This window comes from Macrosteles quadrilineatus, unplaced genomic scaffold, assembly GCF_028750875.1.
Source record: "Macrosteles quadrilineatus isolate MER2022 unplaced genomic scaffold, UCM_ALF_1.0 Scaffold_6__1_contigs__length_79288215, whole genome shotgun sequence".
Classification (NCBI taxonomy): Eukaryota; Metazoa; Arthropoda; class Insecta; order Hemiptera; family Cicadellidae; genus Macrosteles; species Macrosteles quadrilineatus.
This window is the reverse complement of record NW_026542599.1, coordinates 56,446,142-56,462,299: the sequence shown is the minus strand read 5'-3', so window position 1 is coordinate 56,462,299 and position 16,158 is coordinate 56,446,142. Positions and strand designations below refer to the sequence as shown.

General features: G+C 36.1%; 1 protein-coding gene across 1 annotated transcript; it reads left to right on the top strand.

Annotated features, from left to right (window-relative positions):
• Positions 1–7,969: 7,969 nt before the first annotated feature.
• Positions 7,970–11,620, top strand: LOC128997535 (uncharacterized). Its single transcript, XM_054423175.1, has one exon. It carries the CDS (start codon positions 7,970–7,972, stop codon positions 11,618–11,620), a length of 3,651 nt encoding a protein of 1,216 aa, XP_054279150.1.
• Positions 11,621–16,158: the final 4,538 nt, after the last annotated feature.

Genomic DNA, 16,158 nt, shown 5'->3' with positions numbered 1-16,158 from the left:
GAGTTAACCTTACGGTAAGCCTAATGTGCTATCTGGGATATGGGTTGGTTGGTTATATTTTGATCAAATCTGCTTAGTCTGCAGGTTTGCTGCGGCAGGGGTATTTTTATCTCCACAATTCGCGGGGGTCAATATTTTATTAATTAGGCTAATTTTGAATAATAAGACAATACGATAAGCAAATATAACAAATATAGAAAATATAAATCCTGGTATTTGTAGTATACATTAAATAAATCTTAGTTTTTGTTGTAATTTTCCTGGTTTTCCTTTAAATTATTAAAATAGACAACCTTTAATATACAACCTTACGACAACCATTACAGGAACCTTAGCTAAAGGTTACACCAACATTAAATGTAAGCATCTACCCTTAGTAGATCCTTTTCATAGCCTTGGCAAATCCTTGCAGCATTGTCAGCGAAACCCTTAAGACAACCTTTAAATATAAAACCTTGCGACAACCATTTACAGCAACCTTATCTAAAGGTTACGCTAACCTTATAATGTAAGCTAAAAAACACCCATTTGCGCGTAAACTTTTACCCTTAGCATAACCTTTTCGTAACCTTTGTAAAACCATACACCATTGCCAGGACAACCTTTACGACAACCTTGTACCCTTTCAGTGTCAAGGTTGAGTTGACCTTACGGTAAGCCTAATGTACTATCTGGGATATGGTTTGGTTGGTTATATTTTGATCAAATCTGCTTAGTCTGCAGGTTTGCTGCGGCAGGGGTATTTTTATCTCCACAATTTAAGGGGGTCACTATTTTATTAATTAGGCTAATTTCGAAAAAATAAGACAATTCGAAAATGTATAGTTTTATGTTCTGATAGCATTGTTTGAAACCAAAATCTCATAAAATCAAAAGACATATAGTTTACAATGTAATATTAAATTTAACTTTAAATAATGTTGGACGAGGTTATTATAATATAGCCATTTTAGGAAAAATAATGTTTTGCAGCAATATCTCAGGAACACAATATTATTATCACTGTTGCGTTTCAACTGAAAATATCATCTAAATAATCCGTGACTAACTAGTGCTGCTACCTAGTAAAGCATTGAACAACCATCTGTAGCGCTATCTGTTCACAATCGGTGGCGTCAGCTTAAATACCGGTTTTTGACTCCTCAATCTTCAAGCACATATAGCCGAGAAGGCTAGGGCGTGTGTCACTTGGCCAGTGGCATTCGTATGCTCGGGTTCGATCCCCGTCCTGTGTGGCAAATAATTGGTGACCTGTGTGTTTGTAGCGATATACTATAACCACTGGGGCATAGTGAGGTGTTTATAATCCTTGGTTTAGACATACACTTCGAAATCATCGGATTGGGCGAATCTTTTAGCTAAGTGGTTGATAGTGTATCCTATGAACATGCAGGTCTCCAATGGCCGTTTTGCTTCTTTTCGTTAAAATAACCTTCTTCTCTATATCCCTTAGAGATTTTTTTAATAGATTTATAGATTAAAATAATAAATTTATAGATTAAAAAAACTTAAAAACAATAAATATTTTCAAAAATCTTTAAAATAAATTTTTTAAATCTTTAAATAAATTTGTAAAAAATTGAAGGCCCTTGCATTTAAGCTAACCTAGCAACCTGTAGTAAACCTTAGCAAAAAGTTACGCAAACCTTGTAAATGTAAGCTTAAAAACATCCTTTTTTTTAATCCTTGCAGCATTGTCAGCGAAACCCTTAAGAAAACCTTTAAATATAAAACCTCACGACAACCATTTACAGCAACCTTATCTAAAGGTTACGCTAACCTTATAATGTAAGCTTTAAAACACCCTTTTGTGCGTAAACTTTTACCCTTAGCATAACCTTTTCGTAACCTTTGCAAAACAATACACCATTGTCAGGACAACCTTTACGACAACCTTGTACCCTTTCAGCGACAAGGTTGAGTTAACCTTACTGTAAGCCTAATGTGCTATCTGGGATATGGGTTGGTTGGTTATATTTTGATCAAATCTGCTTAGTCTGCAGGTTTGCTGCGGCAGGGGTATTTTTATCTCCACAATTCGCGGGGGTCAATATTTTATTAATTAGGCTAATTTAGAATAATAAGACAATACGATAAGCAAATATAACAAATATAGAAAATATAAATCCTGGTATTTGTAGTATACATTAAATAAATCTTAGTTTTTGTTGTAATTTTCCTGGTTTTCCTTTAAATTATTAAAATAGACAACCTTTAATATACAACCTTACGACAACCATTACAGGAACCTTAGCTAAAGGTTACACCAACATTAAATGTAAGCATCTACCCTTAGTAGATCCTTTTCATAGCCTTGGCAAATCCTTGCAGCATTGTCAGCGAAACCCTTAAGACAACCTTTAAATATAAAACCTTGCGACAACCATTTACAGCAACCTTATCTAAAGGTTACGCTAACCTTATAATGTAAGCTAAAAAACACCCATTTGTGCGTAAAAATTTACCTTAGTATAACCTTTTCGTAACCTTGGCAAAACCATACACCATTATCAGGACAACCTTTACGACAACCTTGTACCCTTGCAGCGACAAGGTTAAGTTAACCTTACGGTAAGCCTAATGTGCTATCTGGGATATTGAATGGTTAGTTATATTTTGATCAAATCTGCTTAATCTGCAGGTTTGCTGCAGCAGGGTTATTTTTATATCCACAATTCGCGGGGGTCACTATTTTATTAATTAGGCTAATTTTGAATAATAAGACAATACGAAAATGTATAGCAAAGATAAATCCTGGAAATTGTAGTATACAATAAATAAAACTTAGTTTTTGTTGTAATTTTCCTGGTTTATCTTTAAATTATTAAGATACACAACCTTTAATATACAACCTTCCGACAACCATTACAGTAACCTTAGCTAAAGGTTACACCAACATTAAAAGTAAACATCTACCCTTGGTAGATCCTTTTCATAGCCTTAGCAAATCCTTGCTTCATTGTCAGCGAAACCCTTAAGACAACCTTTAAATATAAAATCTTACGACAACGATTTACAGCAACCTTATCTAAAGTGTAGGCTAACCTTATAATGTAAGCTTAAAAACACCCTTTTTTGCGTAAACTTTTACCCTTAGCATAACCTTTTCGTAACCTTTGCAAAACCACACACCATTGTCATGACAACGTTTACGACAACCTTGTACCCTTTCAGTGTCAAGGTTGAGTTAACCTTTTGGTAAGCCTAATGTGCTATCTAGGATATGGGTTGGTTGGTTATATTTTGATCAAATCTGCTTAGTCTGCAGGTTTGTTGCAGCAGGGGTATTTTTATCTCCACAATTCGCGGGGGTCACTATTTTATTAATTAGGCTAATTTTGAATATTATGACAATACGAAAATGTATAGCAAAGATAAATCCTGGTATTTGTAGTATACATTGAATAAAACTTAGTTTTGTTGTAATTTTCCTGGTTTTCCTTTAAATTTTTATGTTCTGATAGCATTGTTTGAAACCAAAATCTCATAAAATCAAAAGACATATAGCTTACAATGTAATATTAAATTTAACTTTAAATAATGTTGGACGAGGTTATTATAATATAGCCATTTTAGGAAAAATAATGTTTCGCAGCAATATCTCAGGAACACAATATTATTATCACTGTTGTGTTTCAACTGAAAATATCATCTAAATAATCCGTGACTAACTAGTGCTGCTACCTAGTAAAGCATTGAACAACCATCTGTAGCACTATCTGTTCACAATCGGTGGCGTCAGCTTAAATACCGGTTTTTGACTCCTCATTCTTCAATGTATAGCAAAGATAAATCCTGGAAATTGTAGTATACAATAAATAAAACTTAGTTTTTGTTGTAATTTTCCTGGTTTACCTTTAAATTATTAAGATACACAACCTTTAATATACAACCTTCCGACAACGATTACAGTAACCTTAGCTAAAGTTTACACCAACATTAAATGTAAGCATCTACCCTTGATAGATCCTTTTCATAGCCTTGGCAAATCCTTGCAGCATTGTCAGCGAAACCCTTAAGACAACCTTTAAATATAAAACCTTACGTCAACCATATAAAGCAACCTTATCTAAAGGTTACGCTAACCTTATAATGTAAGCTTAAAAACACCCTTTTGTGCGTAAACTTTTACCCTTAGCATAACCTTTTCGTAACCTTTGTAAAACCATACACCATTGCCAGGACAACCTTTACGACAACCTTGTACCCTTTCAGCGACAAGGTTGAGTTAACCTTACTGTAAGCCAAATGTGCTATCTGGGATATGGGTTGGTTGGTTATATTTTGATCAAATCTGATTAGTCTGCAGGTTTGCTGCAGCAGGGTTATTTTTATATCCACAATTCGCGGGGGTCACTATTTTATAAATTAGGCTAATTTTGAATAATAAGACAAAACGAAAATGTATAGCAAAGATAAATCCTGGAAATTGTAGTATACAATAAATAAAACTTAGTTTTTGTTGTAATTTTCCTGGTTTACCTTTAAATTATTAAGATACACAACCTTTAATATACAACCTTCCGACAACCATTACAGTAACCTTAGCTAAAGGTTACACCAACATTAAAAGTAAACATCTACCCTTGGTAGATCCTTTTCATAGCCTTAGCAAATCCTTGCTTCATTGTCAGCGAAACCCTTAAGACAACCTTTAAATATAAAATCTTACGACAACGATTTTCAGCAACCTTATCTAAAGTGTAGGCTAACCTTATAATGTAAGCTTAAAAACACCCTTTTTTGCGTAAACTTTTACCCTTAGCATAACCTTTTCGTAACCTTTGCAAAACCACACACCATTGTCATGACAACGTTTACGACAACCTTGTACCCTTTCAGTGTCAAGGTTGAGTTAACCTTTTGGTAAGCCTAATGTGCTATCTAGGATATGGGTTGGTTGGTTATATTTTGATCAAATCTACTTAGTCTGCAGGTTTGCTGCAGCAGGGGTATTTTTATCTCCACAATTCGCGGGGTCACTATTTTATTAATTAGGCTAATTTTGAATATTATGACAATACGAAAATGTATAGCAAAGATAAATCCTGGTATTTGTAGTATACATTGAATAAAACTTAGTTTTGTTGTAATTTTCCTGGTTTTCCTTTAAATTTTTATGTTCTGATAGCATTGTTTGAAACCAAAATCTCATAAAATCAAAAGACATATAGCTTACAATGTAATATTAAATTTAACTTTAAATAATGTTGGACGAGGTTATTATAATATAGCCATTTTAGGAAAAATAATGTTTCGCAGCAATATCTCAGGAACACAATATTATTATCACTGTTGTGTTTCAACTGAAAATATCATCTAAATAATCCGTGACTAACTAGTGCTGCTACATAGTAAAGCATTGAACAACCATCTGTAGCGCTATCTGTTCACAATCGGTGGCGTCAGCTTAAATATCGGTTTTTGACTCCTCAGTTTTCAAGCACAGATAGCCGAGAAGGCTAGGGCGTGTGTCACTTGGCCAGTGGCATTCGTCTGCTCGGTTTCGATCCCCGTCCTGTGTGGCAAATAATTGGTGACCTGTGTGTTTGTAGCGATATACTACAACCACTGGGACATAGTGAGGTGTTCACAATCCTTGGTTTAGACATAAACCTTGAAATCATCGGATTGGGCGAATCTTTTAGCTAAGTGGTTGATAGTGTATCCTATGAACATGCAGGTCACTAATGGCCGTTTTGCTTCTTTTAGTTAAAATAAGGCAGGGGTATTTTTATCCCCACAATTCGCGGGGGTCACTATTTTATTAATTAGGCTAATTTTGAATAATAAGACAATACGAAAATGTATAGCAAAGATAAATCCTGGTATTTGTCGTATACATTAAGTAAAACTTAGATTTTGTTGTAATTTTCCTGGTTTTCCTTTAAATTTTTAAGATAGACAACCTTTAATATACAACCTTCCGACAACCATTACAGTAACCTTAGCTAAAGGTTACACCAACATTAAATGTAAGCACCTACCCTTGGTAGATCCTTTTCATAGCCTTGGCAAATCCTTGCAGCATTGTCAGCGAAACCCTTAAGACAACCTTTAAATATAAAACCTTACGTCAACCATATACAGCAACCTTATCTAAAGGTTACGCTAAACATATAATGCAAGCTTAAAAAACACCCTTTTGTGCGTAAACTTTTACCCTTAGCATAACCTTTTCGTAACCTTTGCAAAACCATACACCATTGCCAGGACAACCTTTACGACAACCTTGTACCCTTTCAGTGTCAAGGTTGAGTAAACCTTACGGTAAGCCTAATGTGCTATCTGGGATATGGTTTGATACACAATAAACCATTAAGTAACACAATATTATGATCACTGTTGTGTTTTAACTGAAAATATCATCTAAATAGTCCGTGACTAACAAGTGCTGCTACCTAGTAAAGCATTGAACAACCATCTGTAGCGCTATCTGTTCACAATCGGTGGCGTCAGCTTAAATACCGGTTTTTGACTCCTCAGTTTTCAAGCACAGATAGCCGAGAAGGCTAGGGCGTGTGTCACTTGGCCAGTGGCATTCGTCTGCTCGGGTTCGATCCCCGTCCTGTGTGGCAAATAATTGGTGACCTGTGTGTTTGTAGCGATATACTACAACCACTGGGGCATAGTGAGGTGTTTATAATCCTTGGTTTAGACAAACACTTCGAAATCATCGGATTGGGTGACACTACTGACCCAAACTACTGACTAGTGACACTGCAGACTCTCTGACTACTGACTAGTGACTCTGCTGACTCTCTGACTACTGACTTGTTACTCTTCTGACTCTCTGACTACTGACTCTGCTGACTCTCTGACTACTGACTAGTGACTCAGATGACTCTCTGACTAGTGACTCTGCTGACTCTCTGACTACTGACTAGTGACTCTGCTGACTCTCTGACTACTGACTAGTGACTCTGCTGACTCTCTGACTACTGACTAGTGAACCTGCTGACACTCTAACTAGTGACTCTTCTGACTCTCTGACTAATGACTAGTGACTCTGCTGACACTCTGACTACTGACTAGTGACTCTCCTGACTCTATGACTACTGACTAGTGACACTGCTGACTTTTTGACAACTGACTACTGACTCTGCTGACTCTCTGACTACTGACTAGTGACTCTGCTGACCCTCTGACTACTGACTAGTGACTCTACTGACTCTCTGACTACTGACTAGTGACACTGCTGACTCTCTGACTACTGACTAGTGAATCTGCTGACACTCTGACTATTGACTAGTGACTCTGCTGACTCTCTGACTACTGACTACTGACTCTACCAACTCTCTGACTACTGACCAGTGACTCTTCTGACTCTCTGACTACTGACTACTGACTATGCTGACTCTCTCACTACTGACTAGTGACTATTCTGACTCTCTGATTAGTGACTCTGCTGATTCTCTGACTACTGACTTATGACTCTGCTGACTATCTGACTACTGACTAGTGACTCTGCTGACACTCTGGCTACTGAATAGTGACTCTGCTGACACTCTGACTACATACTAGTAACTCTGCTGACACTCTGACTACTGACTAGTAACTCTGCTGACTCTCTGACTACTTACTAGTGACTCAGCTGACTCTCTGACTACTGACTACTGACTCTGCTGACTCTCTGACTACTGACTAGTGACTCTGCTGACTCTCTGACTACTGACTAGTGACTCTGCTGACTCTCTGACTACTGACTAGTGACTCTGCTGACTCTCTGCTGTCATCGTCGTGTTATCACTTGTTGTATTAAGTATGTTCTTTTAGTCATATGATTTATTTGTGTTTAAATATCTTTTGTTGACAGATGATTTTTGTAAACATGTTTTGGTAAACATTAGTTTAGTTGGAAATAGAGTTTGTTGAAACAAGATGTGTGTTTAATATTCTTGTATTAGAAATAGAACATGGTGGCAGCTTAGTGGATTTTTATCGAACTGAAAGTCTAAAACCACGCATAATGTCAAGTAAGGGCAGAAAAAAACGAAATACTCGGAGGCAAAGGTATGAGGATAACGGTGAGGACGACACCCAAAGTGAACTCAACTACGTTTCAGAAAGGGACTCTAGAAAGACTAAAGATGAGTCACGAGGTTTTTCATTGGGACATACGAACCGAGAAAATGATGCAGCTATGTATACTCCTACTCCGATGGTCAATATCACGTTACCAACTCCAGAAACGTTCTCTGTTACTCCGAATGAGTGGCATTCCTGGAGGAATCGCTTTCAAAGGTACAGACGGGGTTGCGGTCTGGATAGCACTTCCGACGCTCGGCAAATCGATGTACTTTTGTTTGTAATGGGTAGTAGAAGTGAAGATATTTTCGATTCGTTTTCACCAAAACCTAATACTTATGACGAGGCTCTTAGGGCCTTTGATGAATACTTTGTGCCAAGACGGAATATAATTTATGAGAGATCAAAATTTTTGAGACACAAGCAAGGGAGTGATCCATCTGAAAAATGTATAAGAGATTTGCATGGCCTTGCGAAAACGTGTGCATGGGGTGAATTAAATGATGAGATGATGCTTCTCGTCCTCATTATTGGTATGCATGATGAGGGTCTGAGTGATAGACTCCAGCTGGAATCTCAATTGACTCTGGAGAAAGCAATTAATACCTTGCGCCAACATGAGGAGCTAGAACGCCAAAAACGTGAACTTGCCAATACTAATGTTTTTTTGGTAAATAAAACGTCAGTTCAAAACGGTAAACCGAATCGGACAGAAGGAGTTTGTGACCAGAAATACATCGAGGATGCAGAAAATACAAAGAAGTGCAGGAAATGTGGTTATGATTGGCACGGATCACTGGCCGAATGTCCTGCTAGGAAAGCCAAATGTGACAAATGTTCCGAGATTGGACATTTTTTTCGATGCTGTCCCTACCGCGAAAAGTGGATGAGAAAAAACAAAAACGTTGTTAAAGAAATCGAACAGCAAGTTTCAGACTGTGGAGATCTACAGGTTCCTGAGATTTTCATCGGGAATATAGAAAACAATGACAGAGCCTGGGCCCAGGAGGTAAAAGCAAGCTGTGGAAACCAAGTGTTAGGGCTTATAAAATTTAAACTTGACACAGCCGCTGATGTAACCATGATTCCAGTAAGAGTTCTTGGTGATTTTATTAAGACTCTGCCTCTAGGAAAGTGCAAATCCCCTGTGTACAGTGCAAAGAAGAAAGAACGAATAAATATTTTGGGAACTTTAAGGCTGAAGCTTGAACATAAGGGTGTATCAATTTATGATCATGCGTATATTTCTGAGGAGATCACTGTTCCACTTCTTAGCAGACGTTCCTGTGAAGAGCTGAACCTGGTGAAGAGGATCTTTTCTGTAGATTCATCAGATATTGACTGGGTTACTGAGTACCCTAATTTATTTCAAGGATTGGGAAATATGAAAGGAGAGTACAAGATAGAAATGAAGGAGAATGCAGTTCCTTATGCTATATCTACCCCCAGGGTTGTACCAATACCTTTAAAAAGCAAGGTGAAAGAGCAGTTAGAGAATATGCTTGAAAAAGGAGTGATTGTCCCAGTTGAGCACGCGACTGATTGGTGCGCACCAATGGTAGTTTGCGCAAAAAAGAGAGGTGGGGTTACGATCTGCGTGGACCTATCCAAACTCAACAACAGTGTGAAACGTCGGTTTTATCCTATTCCAAAGATTGAACTTTCATTGTCCCAGATCGCGGGAGCCAAGTACTTCAGCAAGATCGATGCGAATTCCGGTTTCTGGCAACTGAACCTTGCAGAGGAGTCTCAAGATTACACAACATTTATCACCCCTTTCGGGAGGTATAAATTCTGTAAGGTACCTTTTGGAATTACATCTGCTCATGAAGAGTTTCAGCACCGTATGTCAAGAGCTTTAGAAGGGGCAAAGAACTGTTTAGTGCACATTGATGACTGTTTGATATGGGGAAGAACGAAAGAGGAACACGACGAGTGTCTTAGAGCCGTTCTAGAGAGAGTGCAAGCTAATGGAATCACTTTGAATAAGCAGAAGTCTGAGTTCTGCAAGAAGACTGTGACATTTTTGGGGTTTGTGCTGTCTAAGGAAGGAATCAAGCCTGATCCAAGCAAGGTACAAGCAGTTGTGGACTTACCAGCCCCAAGTAATGCTAATGAAGTCCAGAGATTCATGGGCATGATCACTTTTCTGGCTAAATTTATTCCGAACTGCAGTGAGATTTTAGAGCCAATTACGAGCTTGTTAAAGACTAAAAACGATTTCTTTTGGGGACCAACTCAGGAAAAAGCTTTTGTCACAGTGAAACAGATTTTATCATCAGAGCCATGTTTAACTGTTTACGATCCGGAAAAGCCCTCGATTCTTTCTTGTGATGCTTCAAAAAAAGGTCTTGGAGCGGTTTTACTACAAGTTGAAGGAGAAAACAAGAAACCTGTGGCATATATATCTCGGACTCTAATGCCTGTTGAAGAAAACTACAGTAACATTGAGAGAGAAGCGCTTGCGTGCACTTGGGCAAGTGACCGTTTAAAATGTTTCCTGATGGGTAAAATGTACACAATTGAGAGCGACCACAAACCGCTTGTCTCAATTTTCAAAAGACAAAATTTGGACGAGCTCTCACCGAGGCTACAGCGATTCCGAATGCGTATGATGAGATACGATTATCGCATGACCTGGACCCCAAGAAAAGACCTTGCCATAGCAGATCTGCTATCGAGATGTCCTATTCCGGCTAATGAAGATGGCGAATTGACAAAAGAAGTAGAAGCCTTCGTCCATGAAATCAGTATGATTAGAATAAACACTACAGATGAAAATGTGACAAAAGTACTTCACTCACAAATGAGGGATCCAATATGTGCACAACTCAAGCTAAAAATTTTAGACGAATGGCCTGGAAAATCAAGTTTACCTAATGAGATTCAAGAATACTTTAACGTGAAAGACGAGTTAAGTTGTATTGATGGGTTATTGCTTCAAGGAACTCGGATGATAATACCTCATGAACTACGAGCGGAAATGCTTGAGAGGCTTCACAGTGGACACTTGGGAATCACAAAAACAAGGAAACGTGCTTTGGAAACCATGTGGTGGCCTGGAATTTCTCAAGAAATAGAAAGAAAAAGCAAATCGTGTCCAGTGTGTATTCAGAACTCAACTAATCACAGTGAACCATTGATTCCAAAACTTATGTTTGGAGGGAAAATAGGAGACAATCTTCCATCTACTTTGGTTGGAAATCCTGTGGAAAATAAAGACTTTTTTGAGAGGGAGAATAAGTACCAGTCGAAGTATAAGATGCAATTTGATAAACGACATGGAACGAGGGGTTTAAGTGAATTAGAAGAGGGAAGCATGGTATGGATCACAGATCTACGTAGACATGGTAAAGTAGTCAGGAAATTGAACGAACCACGTTCCTACCTTGTGGACATTGACAAGAAAACCATTCGACGAAACCAGAAGTTCTTAGTTCCTGCACCATACTACGGAGAAGATTGCATTCTTTCAAACTGTTCATCTACGGTCCTTAATTGTCCATCTAACTCACGTGATCGTCCAGACGCTGGCACAGTTACCCATTACGGAAGGTCCATCAAGATACCGAGGCGGTACCGAGCTTCATGAAGATGTAGACATCTTGAGGCGGGATGTTGTATTAAGTATGTTCTTTTAGTCATATGATTTATTTGTGTTTAAATATCTTTTGTTGACAGATGATTTTTGTAAACATGTTTTGGTAAACATTAGTTTAGTTGGAAATAGAGTTTGTTGAAACAAGATGTGTGTTTAATATTCTTGTATTAGAAATAGAACGTCGTGTTATCACTGTTAACCTCAAAAGTAAGTTTAATGAATCAGAGACTTTAATGAATCGAGTTTAACTAGTGAGAATTTATTGATAGTCAAAAATGAAGTGTTCCCAGTGTGATCAAGATGTTGGTTGAAGGTATCTGTAAGTATCTCAAATGTATTGAATGTTCTCAGAATTTTCATTTAACATGCCTTAACAACGTAACTGAAGATGATTTTAAATATCTGACGGACAAAAATCTTAATTGGTAATGTCAAGACTGCGAAGGCAAAAAAAATAAAACGTAGTGACAATACTCCAATTACACCAGTATCTGATAAAATGTTTTCTTTTAAAAGTGTCGAATCCGATGAATCTGACAATCTTGAAGCGAGGTCTAAAGGTAAAAATACCAGTAATAAATCTAAATTGCTTTGTCCGAAATTTAATAAATCATTTGCACATAGTGCTTACAAAGCCATTTGTACAAAATGTCAGGGTGTGTATTATTTTAGGTGTGTTTCGTTACAAAAAGATGACTATAGTAAAATACAGTCCACGTGGACTTGTGCAGAATGTGACATGCAGAGTGGAGCGGCCGCTTATCTATCCAACCGGCCTCTTGATAAGATAAACCTGAGTGATATTACCCTCAAAGATCTTTTTGAGGAAATGAGGTCTTTTCGTGCAGAAGTACACTCCACTCATAAAGAACTCACTGAAAACATGAGCAAACATTCGGATTGGGTTGAGGAAATTGCAAATAAACTAGAGGATGTTTCTGTAAAAATAACGGACTTAACTTCAGACATAAACACCATACGTCAAGAAAACATCGATTTAAAAAAGAAAGTTGGGGAGTTAAACGATAAAGTTGAAGATTTGGAACAGGCTTCAAGAAACAATACTTTGGAAATTCATGGTATCCCTTCTAATAAAGAAGAAAATGTAATGCAAGTTTTGGAAAATATATCTAACGTCATTGATTTTCAATTCAACGAAAACATGGTTGACCACTGTTTCCGTACGAAATCTAGAAACAACACCAAGCCAGGCGGGATCGTGGTCAAATTCGTCCGTAGACTTGGCATGACAAGTTCAACAAAAAGAAAAGAGCCAAACAAGACCTTAATTCAAGAGACTTAGGGTTCATGGGAGGTGAAGCATCTACAATATATGTGAACAACAGCTTGACACCTACGAAGCGCAATATCTTACGAGCAGCTCGAGATATGAAGAAGGAAAAGGGCTACGCATACGTGTGGGTCGCCGATGGTCGTATCTTCATGTGAAAAGAAGAAAAAGGGCCTGCATTGTTGATGAACAGCCTGGAAGACATTAACAAACTGTCATGAGTACTCATGGTGAGTAAGACTGTTTGTGTTGATACTATCAATAAGTTGAGTGTTTTCTTAAAGTTCTAGTTCTAAAAGTTTGCTTTCCACCAGTGTATGATAATGTTGTCAATGAGAGGAATTAGTGTATTGTTTCTTGTATTGTTGCAATGTATGACAATATGATAACTGATAGAGAAAATGGAGGGCCTTAAAGTTGTCTTAAAGATAAATTTGTTAATACCAGGTCTTGTTTAAAAATAACTCATGTAAATGTTGAAAACATTATTGTACACAGAGACTCAGTCTTCTATACTTTTCAAAATCAATTGTTTGATATAATTGTAGCTACAGAATATCATCTGCAAGTGTGTCAATTGATGGTTACGAGATTATCCGCCATGATAGAGAAGGCAAAGTACATCAAATCATGCTTTAAACACAAGGTATTATTTACCTCACAGGCAGTATATTGTAAAAAAACAGAATTTGTTATTGCAGAGGTATCTTATAGTTATTGGAAAATATTATTGTGTGCTGTTTATCGTCCACCTAAAGCTGGATTCATCTCAGAGTTTTGTTTAAATATTAGCTGATTTAATTCCCATATATGATAATATTGTAATTTTGGGAGATTTCGACTTTAATCTTAATATAGATAGTGTATCAAACGATAAAAATCAATTCCTTGCTTTAGTAAATAGTTTGAATTTGCACATACTTCCTCTGAATCCTACTTATCACAGACCTGATAGTGATTCCTGGTTAGATTTGATTTTGACAAATGATTTGAACAGAATTAAATGTCATGGTCAGTTATCTGTATCTGGGATATCGTATCACGATTTAATCTATGTTGAATTTAATTTGAAAGCAAAGCTTTTTAAGGATAAAGAATATTTAGTTGTACGTAGCTTTAAAAATATTAACCTTGCAGAGTTAAAAGCACAATGTAATGAGTTGCAGTGGGATAATCTGTATTTTACTGATTCACTTGATGAGAAAGTCGAAATCTTAGAAAATAATATTATTAGTGTATATGATAAACATGTACCTGAAAGAAAGGTTTTAAAAAGAAAAAAACCCATGTCCATGGATAAACGCTGACTTAAAATCGGTAATGAAAGAACGTGACTTGTTTTATAGAAGATACGTAAAAAATAAAAATGAATTTAACTGGGAGTAGTATAGAGTGTTACGGAATAGAGTTAGGAGAATGTTAAGAGATGCTAGAAATAATTACATAGCTCAACTTCTACAAGAAAATAAACCCATTAAGCAGGTGTGGAAAACTTTAAAAAGCCAAGGAGCAGGAAAAGAGTCGAAGAGTATGGTTGACCCAGTAGTTGTTGTTAATAGCCTTAATAACTATTTTTGCGGCATAGATAACAGTATAAATGATGATTTATCATGACTACATACTGATACCTACTTATATCAGACTGGTATACTATATGTAATGGCAACATATAGTATAGGTAACACATAATGTTGATTTTGATGTTCACAGCGCACTAAACCTTAAACTTTAGAAGGGCCGTAAAGTTATCAACAAGCTTTTTCTACAAAAGTTTAAACTCATTTGATCGTAAATTTGAAACTGTAACGTATTCAGCCTTACCTGCAATCTTACAAATATAACAAATGCCATAAGGAACTATGCCACTTAAAATATATTTTTTTAAACATTCTTGATTGCTTGGTTCACAATTTACGTAATCTTATTTTGTAGGAAAAGCGATGAAAAGTGTAAGGGAGAAGCGAGAAAGACAGAAAATTTACTAAAACTTTTATTGCCGGCCTTCTACACATTTCTGGCAATAGTTCTTGGAACTGAGATCGAAAACCTTATTCCTGTTATATACTTTAAAGTAAAACGGCAATTTAAAAAAAAAATTATTAGAAGCATAAAACAAAATGTAGTTTTAGAATGGGGGTTTTGAATTTGTATAAAATTTATTACTTACAAAAGATCCTTTGCAATACTGTATAAAACAAATACCAATAAATTAATTTAAAATAACTCATATGTCAAAAACTATAACATAGTAATGAGTATATTGAGCAAATAAAAACTTGTTTCATATATGATTGATACCAAACAAGACGATTGAAACGAATAAGCCTAAATATTTACAAACAGCTAGTTATAATGCAATATAGCATATATCTTGAATGATTCTTAACTAATGATATCTTATATTTGTCAAAAATAACTTAGTGTTTAGGTTTTTAATATTTTACAACCAAATGAAAGCCGAACAATACTACAATAAACTATGACATATTTTGAAGCAATCGGATAAATCTTCAAGCAATTTTTAACTTTTAGAATAGAATATACCCTATGCTTATTCAAATATTAAAACCTATGCATGGATTTAAAGTCTTAAGTCTATAGCAATCATACAACCTAAAAACCTTTCCAGTTCAATTAACTCTCTTATTAATATAATTGAAGAAATAAAACTGTCACATAGATTTCCTAGTTATTTGGTAACTGGGGTTTTACATCAAAGATTGTGTGCACGATTCGTCTTGATCCCTCAGGTGATAAAAAACGCATTTGCTACGTGATTGGACACGGGTGTAAAACTTGGAGGCTTCTGGGAGAGAAAATAGTTTTATATGTATTCTTAATTTATAAGGATTAAGATAATTTAATTATCCTTTAAGATTATAGGGAAATTTGTATTAAAATTTTTATTCCACAATCAATAATATTTTCTTGATTATTTTTCATTTATCACTAGATTACATCTTGATGTATATAGCATATATTAACTTTTCATCAGTATATTATTTTGCTATGAACTCTATATGTTACAAGTTTCGATTGTTTATTGTATTGCAAGTTTATTTAAACCCTAAATATTTATTTTTATTAGCGAATTTCCCTATAGGGAAGTAGCTATTACCGTAGGTGGCACGGTAAGACCTAGACCCGGGACTGATTTACCTTTTCATTTTGATGTCCCCAGAGGCCAAAAACACTATTCGTTCAAATTTTTATATATGTATATATATATATATATATA